The 12,237-nt window shown below is 48.4% G+C and overlaps 1 protein-coding gene across 1 annotated transcript in view; it reads left to right on the top strand.

Moving 5' to 3' along the window:
• Positions 1-12,237, top strand: part of DHRS7 (dehydrogenase/reductase 7) — a 69,143-nt gene that overhangs the window by 37,990 nt on the left and 18,916 nt on the right. The window contains exons 4-5 of the mRNA XM_060262028.1: positions 4,713-4,952; positions 6,737-6,859. Coding sequence (XP_060118011.1) covers positions 4,713-4,952; positions 6,737-6,859 — 363 coding nt within the window. The remainder of the gene's footprint in view (positions 1-4,712; positions 4,953-6,736; positions 6,860-12,237) is intronic.

Raw genomic sequence — 12,237 nt, 5'->3', positions numbered from 1 at the left:
TCCTCTTTATTGGTACTACAATTCTTTGGAGCCCTTTGCTTTGGAGTGGAGCAGGAAACAGGTCCCACGCTAATGCTGCCTAACATTACAGTAGTGTGTCATCATTTCTGCGTGGAATAATCAGGCGTGTTCTGAAAACAGAGGGGGAAACCGACACTGCTTTTGGCTGAGGCTTAGAGTGGGCGGCAGGTCAGGCAGCGTGGTATCTCAGCAGTCCCTCAATGGCCCTGTGCCTGAAGCCAGACCCAGTAAATTGATTCTTGCCCCTAAATAACACTGTCGGGGAGGAGAAGGTTGTTGCTTCGTGGTAACGTTGGGCAGAAGCAGCCGCAGCACTTGAGCTTCTGAGTATATTCACTGGACAACCTGAGCGGAGAGGATTTTTATGTTCCGCATTAGTGCAGTCGTAAGCAGAGCTGTATGCCTCTAAGTCCAGTGACTTCAGTGGACTTAGAAAGATGTGATTTTTAGAGAGCCCCGTGGCCCAGAGTGGTAAGCTGCAGTCCAAGCTCTGCTCATGATGTGAGTTCGATCCCAGCGGAAGCCAGTTTGGTGTAGTGGTTAAGTGTGCACTCTTATCTGTTAGAACCGGGTTTGATTCCCCACTCCCCCACTTGCACCTGCTGGAATGGCCTTGGGTTAGCCAGAGCTATCGCAGGAGTTGTCCTTGAAATGGCAGCTGCTGTGTGAGTCCTCTCAGCCCCACCCACCTCACAAGGTGTCTGTTGTGGGCGAGGAAGGTAAAGGAGATTCTGAGACTGTGAGATTCAGAGTGAAGAGCGGGGTATAAATCTGCGGTCTTCTTCTTGGTTGACTCAGCCTTCCATCCATCTGAGGTCGGTAAAATGAGTACCCAGCTTGCTGGGGGTAAAATGTAGATGACTGGGGAAGGCAATGGCAAACCATCCCGTAAAAAGTCTGCCGTGAAAACGTCGTGATGCAGCGTCACCCCAGAGTCGGAAACGACTGGTGCTTGCACAGGGGACTCCCTTTACCTACCTTACCTTTATTTTTTAAATTGTTCTGTTAGAGGTCCCTGACTTTTCTCAGCTTGCCCAGCCATTCATGGCCTGATTCCTGCACAGAGTAACTCCTGGGTTATAGATCCAAGCGGGCAGCCATGTTGGTCTGGAGCAGTTGATCAAAGCAGGAGAAGTTGCACCTTTAAGACCAACCGGTTTTTATTTTGAACGTAAGCTTTCATGTGCTTTTAAGCACACTTCATCAGACGAGGAATCCAGCACAATGAGCAAAGCCATACATAGCTGAGCAGAGCCATACATAGCTTGTAGGCAGTGGCCCGGAATGCAACATGGTACAGATTTAAGAACCAATGACAGTGAAGTAAAATTATCTGTTAGGCAGTGATTTAGAATGTAAAATGGTACGACAGAATAGTACAATTAACAAATTGAGCAAACCTTTGATCTGAGTAGTACGAGCATGCGAAAGCGGCAAAACAGCAGTATGCAGTAAAATTAACAAACTGAGCAAACCTTTGATATGAGTAGCACGAGCATGCGAAAGCGACAAAACAGCAGTATGTCAAAATGTGGGATTGTCTGTCAATGACAATGGGAGATGGGTTCAATATACATAATGGGATAAGCAACCAAAGTCCCTGTTTGAATGTGTCAATACAGCTAAAAGAGAAATACATTGGATAGTGATGTTCTTGTCCACCTAATTTACTTTTTAACATGTAAACATCATTCTAGTTTGCCACAGGAAAAAGGAATACAATAAAATATAGTGAAAATGCGTAAACCATATGTAATGAGATATACAGCCAATATCCCTATTTTGAGTACGTCAACACAAATAATTATACTGATACACAATTCTAAAAGAGAAACACATTGGAATACTGTGGATGTATAGCTATACTCACTGAGAGTGGGTTTAGCATCTGTAGAACCAATATCCCTGTTCAGTCCTGGGGAGGTGTTTGTTCAAGAGGGCTCCTATTTAAACTAGGGTTGTCTTGTAAATTTTTCTCCCTCTCCTCAAATACTAGAACTCGGGTGCATCCAATAAAGCTGATGGGCAGGAGTTTTAGAATGGACAAAAGGAAATTCTACTTTACATACATAACAAGCGTTTAAAATATGGAATTCGCTGCTGGAGGATGTAGTGATGGCCACGACAGGCCATTTTCAGAGGGAATTAGATAGATTTGTGGAGGATAGGTCTTTCAGTGGCTAGAAGTCATGGTGGCTAAAGGGAACTTTCACATTCAGAAGCACCAACCATCTAAATGCTAATTCAGGATTAGGGGTCGTTTTGTAGAAAAATAAGTGGTGGAGCTCAACCAGGGATTGTTATGCAGCTGCACCTACTATTCAATGGACAAGGTAGGGAGGAGGAGGTGGAACCCTCAGAAAGGTTCAGGAGCTGCACTCCTGTGAGCTCCTGCTGAATCCGAGGCCTGGTCAGGAGGCAACATCAGGGAAAGGCCTCGGCTTCTTTGTCCTGTTCTTGGCTGTCCAGAGGAACTGGTTGGCCACCATGTGAGACAGGATGCTGGACTAGATGGACCCTCACTGGTCTGATCCAGCAGGGCTCTTCTGATGTTCTTATGAAGGCCTCCGCCTCTCTGCCCTGTTGTTGGCCCTCCAGAGGAACTGGTTGGCCACTGTGTGAGATGAGATGCTGGACTAGATGGACCATTGGTCTGATTCAGCAGGGCTCTTCTGATGTTCTAATGAAGGCCTCAGCCTCTCTGCCCTGTTGTTGGCCCTCCAGAGGAACTGGTTGGCCAGTGTGTGAGATGAGATGCTGGACTAGATGGACCATTGGTCTGATTCAGCAGGGCTCTTCTGATGTTCTAATGAAGGCCTCAGCCTCTCTGCCCTGTTGTTGGCCCTCCAGAGGAACTGGTTGGTCACTGTGTAAGAAAGGATGCTGGACTAGATGGATCTCTGGTCTGATCCAGCAGGGCTCTTCTGACATTTTTATGAAGGCCTCAGCCTCTCTGCCCTGTTGCTGGCCCTCCAGAGGAACTGGTTGGCCACTGTGTGAGTCAGAATGCTGGTTTAGATGGACCATTGGTCTGATCCAGCAGGGCTCTTCTGCTGTTCTTATGAAGGACTCAGCCTCTCTGCCCTGTTGTTGGCCCTCCAGAGGAAATGGGTGGCCACTGTGAGACAGGATGCTGGGCTAGATGGACCATTGGTCTGATCCAGAAGGATCTTCTGATGTTCTAATGAAGGCCTCAGCCTCTCTGCCCTGTTGTTGGCCCTCCAGAGGAACTGGTTGGCCACTGTCAGAGACAGGATGCTGGACTAGATAGACCACTGGTCTGATTCAGCAAAGCTCTTCTGATGTTCTTATGAAGGCTTTGGCCTCTATGCCCTGTTGTTGGCCCTCCAGAGGAACTGGTTGGCCTCTGTGAGACAGGATGCTGGACTAAATGGACCATTGGCCTGATTCAGCAGGGCTCGTCTTGTGTTCTTACGAAGGCCTCAGCCTCTCTGCCCTGTAGTTGGCCCTCTGGAGGAACTGGTTGGCCACTGTGTGAGATGGGATGCTGGACTAGATGGACCACTGGTCTGATCCAACTGGGCTTTTCTTCATAGAGATCTTTCAACTCAAACAATCATTGTTGTGAGTTCTTTTTTGGGAAATAGAACATACCAGGTCTTACAAAAAATAATGAAAATACACAGGCATGTTCTGTGCAATAGTATTGATGCAGCAGTGTAAATCTGAGCATGATTTGCACAGGGATTCCCACAACTGTTCCCCTCTGTCATTTCCACTGCTATAAAGTATTTCCAAGAAGCCCTTTTAGTCTCATGAAAATCTTCATCTGTTGTTCCCTTTGCATTCCAATAATTTAAGCATCCTGCGTACCCCTCCCATAAACCTGATTGTAAAGATTTCATTTCCTTTTTAAACAAGAGCCATCTTGGGTTCCACAGCTGGACATGTTTAACCTGGAGAGGAGGAGGCTGATATGATCATCATCTTCAAGTACTTGAAGGGCTGTCATATAGGGGATGGTGCAGAATTGTTTTCTGTGGCCCCAGAAGGTAGGACCAGAAACAATGGGTTGAAATTAAATCAGCTCAGCATTAGAAAGAACTTCCTGAATGTTAGAGAGAGCCCCATGGCGCAGAGTACTGCAGTCCTAAGCTCTGCCTGAGTTCGATCCCCGGCGGAAGCTGGGTTCAGGGAGTTGGCTCCAGGTTGACTCAGCCTTCCATCCTTCCGAGGTCGGTAAAAGGAGTACCCAGCTTGCTGGGGGGAAAGTGTAGATGACTGGGGAAGGCAATGGCAAACCACCCTGTAAAAAGTCTGCTGTGAAAACATTGTGAAAGCAACATCACCCCAGAGTCGGAAACGACTGGTGCTTGCACAGGGGACCTTTCCTTTCCTGACCATTAGAGCGATTCCTCAGTGGAACAGGCTTCCTAGGGAGGTAGTAGGCTCTCCTTCCTTGGAGGTTTTTAAACAGAGGCTAGAGGGCCATCTGACAGCAGTGAAAATCCTGTAAATTTAGAGGGAAGTACTTGTGAGTTTCCTGCATTGTGCAGGGGGCTGGACTAGATGACCCTGGAGGTCCCTTCCAACTCTATGATTCTATGATTTGACTCCTCTGTGGCCGACCACTGCATTATCGTCCTTTGCCCTTTGGTCTTGATTTAGCCGTTGACGCTGTGCCAAAATGGAGGCAGCAAAAGCTTAATTCATTCCCCGTCTCGCCTCAGATCGACATTCTGGTGAACAACGGTGGACGGTCGCAGCGTTCGCTCTACGTGGACACCAACGTCGACGTCTACAACGCCATCATGGAGCTCAATTACCTCGGCACCATCTCCTTAACAAAGCCAGTCCTGAATCACATGATCCAGAGGAAGCAAGGGAAAGTGGTCACCATCAGCAGTGTCATGGGGATCATGGGAGCTCCCTTGGCCACTGGCTATTGTGCCAGCAAACATGCCCTAATGGTAAGTGAGGTTTGGAGGGAGTTATTTGTTGTTCCACAGTCTTCTGATTCCAAGGTGTGCAGCAAAAAACTTCCAAACAGAGGGAAGGTCATCCATATGGAAAGAGAAAAAAGAAATGAAAATAAGCTCCAGGCTCTTTAGCTTGGAGAAACGCTGGTCGAGGGCTGACATGATTGAGGTTTACAAGATTATGCGTGGGATAGAGACGGTAGAGAAATAAGTACCTTTCTCACAGTATGAGAACTCGTGGGCATTCAATGAAATTGCTGAGCAGTCGGGTTAGAACTGATGAAAAGAAGTACTTCTTCACCCAAAGGGTGATTAACCCGTGGAATTCACTGCCGCAGGAGTTGGCGGCGGCTGCAAGCATAGCCAGCCTCAAGAGGAGATTGGATCAACATCTGGAGCAGAGGTCCATCAGTGACTATTAGCCACAGTGTATTGTTGGAACTCTCTGTCTGGGACAGTGATGCTCTGTCTTCTTGGTGCTTGGGGAGGGCACAGTGGGAGGCTTCTAGTGTCCTGGCCCCATTGGTGGACCTCCTGATGGCACTTGGTTTTTTTGGCCACTGTGTGACACAGAGCGTTGGACGGGATGGGTTACTGGCCTGATCCAACATGGCTTCTCTTTTGTTCTTGTAAGGACCTCAAAGCAAAAAGGCAAGCAATAATGATGTGAATAATTATGTGCAGGGCTTTTTTTGTAGCAGACGCTCCTTTGCATATTAGGCCACACACACCCTGATGTAGCCATTCCTCTCAAGAACTTACAATATATGCCTTGTACTAAGAGCCCTGTAAGCTCTTGGAGGATTGGCTACATAAGAAGGGTGTGGCCTCATATGCAAAGGAGTTCCTGATACAAAAAAAGCCCTGATTATGGAAATAAAAAATAGTTTCAGAAGGGAGCCATGTTCATCAGCAGTACAACAGCTGGATTCCAGGCCAGTAGCAGTTGTGATATTTATTACTACGGCCAGCGGCCAGCAATGAACAATATTTCCATTAAATCAATTATGATCCCATAAAAATCAACAAAAGGAAAAATGCAAATACATTTACAAATACTAAAAGCCCTATATATAAAAAATTAGCCTCGTTTCACAGAACGCAACAATGTAACTACTTCTCCAACGAAGCAGGGGTAAATTTTTTATGCCATTGAGTAGAATTTAGCTACCTTCTCCATAATCTGATGGTATTTATTGGCTAGAATAGTAAGAGAAGATTTTTTTTCTGTTTTTCCTGGAAATGGGAAGAAATTGCTTCCTTGTAGGATGTGTGGGGTAAAACTGAATAGTTAGATTTTTCCGACAAGGAAGCCTTAACTTTAGTGGGATCTGGGCTTTTTTTGTAGCAGGATCTCCTTTGCATATTAGGCCACACCCCCTGATGTAGCCAATCCTCCAAGAGCTTACAAGGCTCTTCGTGCAGGGCCTACTGGAAGCTCCAAGAGGATTGGCTACATCAGAGGGGTGTGGCCCTAATATGCAAAGCAGCTCCTGCTAGAATTCCACCCCTGCCTCTTATATAGCCAATCCTCCAAGAGCTAACAGGGCTCTTCTTACAGGGCCTACTGTAAGCTCTTAGAGAATTGGCTACATCAGGGGTGTGTGGCCTAATATGCAAAGGAGATCCTGCTACAAAAAAAGCCCTGATTAGGACACTCGTTGGAGTGTTAATGGATGTGTCTCCTAGCTACCAAGAGACTTCTTTTTGTTTGACCTTGGAGAAGAAACAGCTGTATACCGATGTGATTTGTTAACACCCTGCTTGTCCCCTAGGGTTTCTTCAACTCTCTCCGGCCTGAACTCACGGAGTATCCTGAAATAAGCATAATCAACATTTGCCCCGGGCCTGTCCAGTCACAGATCATACAGAATGTGTTTACTGAAGAGGTTTCAAAGGTATGGCTGGTTGAGATGCTTTTTGAAAAATCGGCTGCGTTGTACTGTTCTGCTTGAAGAAGAATGATATCTTCCTCTGTAAAGGGGAAGTGCCTCCAGCTTTGGGAGGAAAGTGTTGCCATTAGCAGAGCCGATTAGCTTCACCGGAAGGGGCCAATGGGCTAAAAAATTCCAAAGAAAGTCCTTCTTCACCTAAAGAGCAGGGGTGGAATTCCAGCAGGAGCTCCTTTGCATATTAGGCCACACACCCCTGATGTAGCCAATCCTCCAGGAGCTTACAAAAAAGAGCCTTGTAAGCTCTTGGAGGATTGGCTACAGCAGGGGTGTGTGGCCTAATATGCAAAGGAGCTCCTGCTAGAATTCCATCCCTGCTACAGAGCATTTAGCACTTGGAATTCTCTGTCACACAATGTAGTGGTGGTGGCAGTTACAAGCAAGTTTCCAGAGGGGACTAGATCAACATATGGCTCTTCAATAAAATGGATAACCCTTAAAGGGAGATTTGAGTTTCTGTTTCTCTGGAAAGCTGACCCCCAAATCCTAACTTGAAAGCCAAATGAAAGCTTGGCTAAGTTGATGCTCCTTTCTGGAGCCACAAAATCTCCTGTCCAAAGAGGAAAAAAAAAAAAATTCTTCACCCTTTTTAAGGCTGGGAGTGGCTCAGCCCCACCCCTCCAGTGGGGTTCCCTTGGCTCTGATTGGCTGATAATCCCTTGGATTTGCATGAGGCCTAAATCGCAAGGATTGGTTCAGAGCCTTGGAGGAGAGGCGGGACTTTTAAGGAGGACTGCCGCATTAAGGCTGCAATCACACACACTAAATCAGGAGTGTCAAACATGCAGTTTGGGGGCCGAATTAGGCCCCCGGAGGGCTCCTATCAGGCCCCTGAGCAACTAGCTGTCATCAGGCTCCTCTCTTGGGGAGGAGGAATAGCTTGCTTAGCCAGGCTCTCTCAATTGCACAACAGAGCTACTGAGCCAAGCCTCTCTTCCTTCTATTGGCTGAAGCTCCCCCCCGGCCAGTCCCTGGGGAAGGAAGGAAAGAATCAGAGCTTCCTTTACGCAGTTCCCTGGATTCCATGGAAGAAATACAAAGAAAGCATCTTTAAGACCAATGAGTGCTAATATTTTAAGCATGTTTTAAGTATTTAAAATATATATATATTTGTGTTTGTCTGTGTTCTTTATAACATTTATATCTCTGCTACCTAATTCTTAAATAGGTACACACCTGGCCCAGGCCGACATGGCTTGGCCTAACCTGACGTGGCCCCTCAAGGTCTCAGTTATGTCAGATCCGGCCCTCAGAACACATGAGTTCGACACCCCTGCACTAAATAGTGCATTTTCAATCCACTTTCTCAGTGCACTTTTAACTGGATTTTACTGTGTGAACTGGCAAAATCCAGTTGGAAAGTGCATCGAAAGTGCATTATTTATTGTGTGTGTGATCGTAGCTTAGGAATACCTTTTCGTTGGGATCAGCCAAAATTTTGCAAAAACGATGTGCGAGCTTTAGAGTTCTCTCGAACTCTTGATGGGGTTGTGAACGTTCGGTACAACAGACAAAGAGAGGGAGGGATGAGTTGTTTGGAGAGGCTGAGAATCTACAGATGCAGAGCGCTTTCGCAAACACTGAAACATGCACTTGGCAACCGGATTTTACTGGGTAAAATTTGGGGAGGGGGGGAGAATCCAATTGCCCAAGGTTGCTGGTTTGCATTGAAAGTGAACTGAAAGTGCCTTATCCAGTTTGTATGGAAGCATGGGAGTCTTGAAATTAAAAGCAGGCTGTGGAAAAGATCGAACTGGAACAGGTTTAGGTGCGAAACTGGTTTGAGCTGCACCACAGAACTCGGACAAAGGAGAAAGGGCAATAATCGGCATTCTCCTTGTGTGGATTCGAAAGGCAGCAGTTGGTCAAATGTCCCTCCAGCTCAAAATGAAACAAACCTTGAAAAGTGGAGAAAACAGAAAGGATACAGTGGCCCTCCTAGTAGGGTTGCCAATCCCCAGGTGGGGGCAGATCTCTCGGTTTGGAGGCCCTCCCCCTGCTTCAGGGTCATCAGAAAGCGGGGTGGTGGTGACGGTGGATGGAAATGTCTGCTGGACATTCCATTATTCCCTACGGAGACTGTGGAGAAACGCCATCTGAGAGTGTTGGTGCTTCATCCAAAAAGGCAGGGATCAGTAAATCCATTCAGCAGGCTTTGTAGCCTTCCTCTCACTCCCCCCCCTCCCTTCCAGAGCCAAACCAACAACGCTAGGGGGAAAGTCTCCTAGAGAGGCAGGAAGGGCTGTTGTTCTTGCCATGTGCTAGGCAGGAAGAGTTTCTGAGATTGGAACTGGCGCTCGAGCAAGCATGTGGTGAGCAATGGAGGCTCCTGCCTGGGGGGGGGGCCCCCAGGCAGGCAGACTAAGTAAGTAATTCTCATAGGCAGATCAAGTATAGACCAAGGGACAGTAGAAAGCGTTTATAATCAACTTTTCTTTGTTATGCTGTGTGCTGTGCTGGGCTGTGCTGTGCTAACTTTTTAAAGGCAACTGTTTTTGTTTTGGTGTTTTTCTTTTCCCATATTTTTCTCTTTTAAATAAATGTTTTTTTTTTAAATGCTGGCAGTTCATCTCTGTACCACATAGATCCCCAGACCGCTTTAGACCACGCTGTTTTTAAGAAGGGGGCCCCAGGTGAAGGGGGGGGGAAGGCATGCAGTTGGATAAGGTGCCAATCCTCCAGGGGTGCCCCAAAGAAGCGCTGAGGTCTCTGTGAAACCCAAGTGCAGGGTGGCAGAGGACCTGGAGGCCTAGCCTCATAGCTGGAGAGGGGGATTGGGAGTCCTGTTCCTCTCAATCTGAACCCCGGGACTGAGCAGGTGGTGGCAGCGCGCCCAAGGGGCAGGAGGAGACATAGCTCCCTCCAGGAGTTGGCGACTCCATAGGGAGCTGACGGGACCGGGTCTGAAGGCAGAATCGGGCCGGTTCCGCCACACTTGGCGGCAGCGGTGGGATGAGAACAAACAGAGAACTTGATTGGCCAGGCATTTTTGTTTTTTGATACACGCAAGCACCCAGAGGAAGCAACAGCGGTTTTGTTTTATTTTCGGGTCAACTGGAGTAGGGAAAGTTTAGTTAGTTAGGATGGAGCGTGCTAAGAGGCTGGAAATCCTGGAGATGACAAAGCCACAGCTCCAGGAAGAGTGTGCAAAGCTCGAGCTGGAGTGTGACAACCTGACTGTAGTAGATATGCAAGACCTCCTGTTGGAGTATCATCAGCATGCAGGGGCACTTGCAAAAATGTTCCCCACCCAGTCAGAAGAACTCTTGCGGCTACAGTTGGAATTGGCAAGAATCCGTACCAAGGCGTACCAAGAGCGCAGACGGGAGGAAAGAGAGAGAGAGGAACGAGAAGCAGAGATCCGCAGACGGGAACAAGAAGAGCAACGTCGCCATGAGCTTGAGGTGCTACGTCTGGAAGCTGAACTAAGCAAAGAGATCCAAGTCACACCCAAAGACTTTGCAGTGTACAAGGAGGGAGAAGACCCCTCCACATACCTCTCCAACTTTGAGAGGGCAGCCAAACAGTGGGGGATTGCAGAGGAGGACTATATGTCTTACCTCTGTAGCAACCTGACTGGAGAGCTTTCAGCCATCTATCACAGCATGCCTATGGAAGATGGGGGGATAACTTTTGCGGCCTATAAGGCCACTGTATTTAAAAGGTTTAAACTGGGGCCAGACCACTCCCGAAAGCAGTTCAGGGGTTTAGCTCCACAAGAATGTGAAGCCTATTCTGAATTTGGGGTAATGAAGGAACAGACAGTTCCAGTGTTATTGGGCCAGGATTTGGTGGTTGGCCAGTACTCTATCAAGGCTGTACCCCGCAGCCAAACCCCCAGGGGGAAGTGGGAGGAGGAAGGCAACTTTAAGGAAGCCACCTCACCACCAACCAGGGAGGGGGAGATAGCCCAGGTTACTGAGGACGAAGAGAGGGCAGTCACCCAGGAGGGGGAGGGCCAGCCTGTCTCAAGTCCTGGAGTAGGGTGTTCCCAAGGGGAAGAGGGGTGTAGCTTTCCCCAAGTGCAGCAAGAGGCTGTGGATGTTCCTAGCAAGGAAGGGAACCTGTCTAGCGTAAAGGATGTGCAAGCTGAAGAGACCGAGGTGGAGAGTGGAGATTTCACAGGAGGTTCTGAGAGCAGCAAGGCTAATGTGGGCTCAGAGGAGCACATAGCTGAAGGCTTGGGGGGACGGGAGCGGTTCCAGAAGGAGGTCCGGAGTGGCCTTAGGTTGGAACCGGTTCACCAAGTAGCTGTGGATCAGGAAGTGGGATCGTCCGAGACGCTCTCAAAACAGGTCGTCTTGAAGCAGGGCAGACAGGAATCCTGGGAAGCTGTGGGACCTTCCAGGCAGGAAGGGGGTCAGTTTGGTAGTGCTGAAAAACCAACCGAGGGGACTGAGAACCCAAGCCAAACCCTCAGGGGAAGGTGGGGGGAGGAAGGCAACTTTAGGGAAGCCACCTCACCACCAACCAGGGAGGGGGAGGACCGGCCTGTCTCAAACCCTGCAGGAGGGTGTGCCCAATGGGAAGAGGGGTGCCAATTTCTGCAAGGGCAGGAGGATGCTGTGGGGCCTTCCAGGCAGGAAGGAGCTCAGTTGGCTGACACTGAAAAACCAACTGAGGGGGTGGAGAACCCAGATCAAACTTTGGCTGAGTGTTCTGGAAACAGTGGGACTAGGGGTGGCTTGAAGGAACAGATGATAGGAAGTCTGGGGCAGCCAGAACTGTTCCTGTCTGAGGTTCAAAGTGACCCTAGGCTGGAAACACTGTGTGAGGTGGCAAGGGACCAGAAAGTGGAGTTCGCAGAAGCTGAGACAGGGGCTAGGGTGATGGATGTCCTGCCACTTCATACTGGTGAATGGAAAGTGGAATGGGAGGGACCCCATGTGATTGTGGATGACCTGGGCGATGTTACTTATGTGGTGGCTACGGAGAAAATGGGAAAGGCAGTTCAAGTGGTGCAGGTGAATATACCACAGCCATTCTCTGCGAGGTCCATGGTGGTGCATATAGGTAGGAAGGAAGGAGACAAAAAGAAGCTGGGACAGCAATTGTTTGCAGCACCAGAGGTAGTTTTCTGGGAGGACAGAGTGGACAGAGGGAATATTCCACCAATGAGGGATAAAGAAGAGGCAACTGTGTGGGAAGTGGGCAGTTTCCAACCCCATATGTGGGGCCAGGGATTTCCTCCTTTGATGGACCACTCATCCCAGCAACAGCAGCAACGGAAGGAGAGCACCAAACTCCAGAGGTGGTCCTGGGAGATGGAGGAGTACATCTTAAAGACTGGACATTCCTGCTGCATGCAGCCATGCAACGTTTTG

The sequence above is a fragment of the Heteronotia binoei genome, chromosome 21 (genome assembly GCF_032191835.1).
Source record: "Heteronotia binoei isolate CCM8104 ecotype False Entrance Well chromosome 21, APGP_CSIRO_Hbin_v1, whole genome shotgun sequence".
Taxonomy (NCBI): domain Eukaryota; kingdom Metazoa; phylum Chordata; class Lepidosauria; order Squamata; family Gekkonidae; genus Heteronotia; species Heteronotia binoei.
This window is presented reverse-complemented; position numbering and strand designations above follow the sequence as displayed.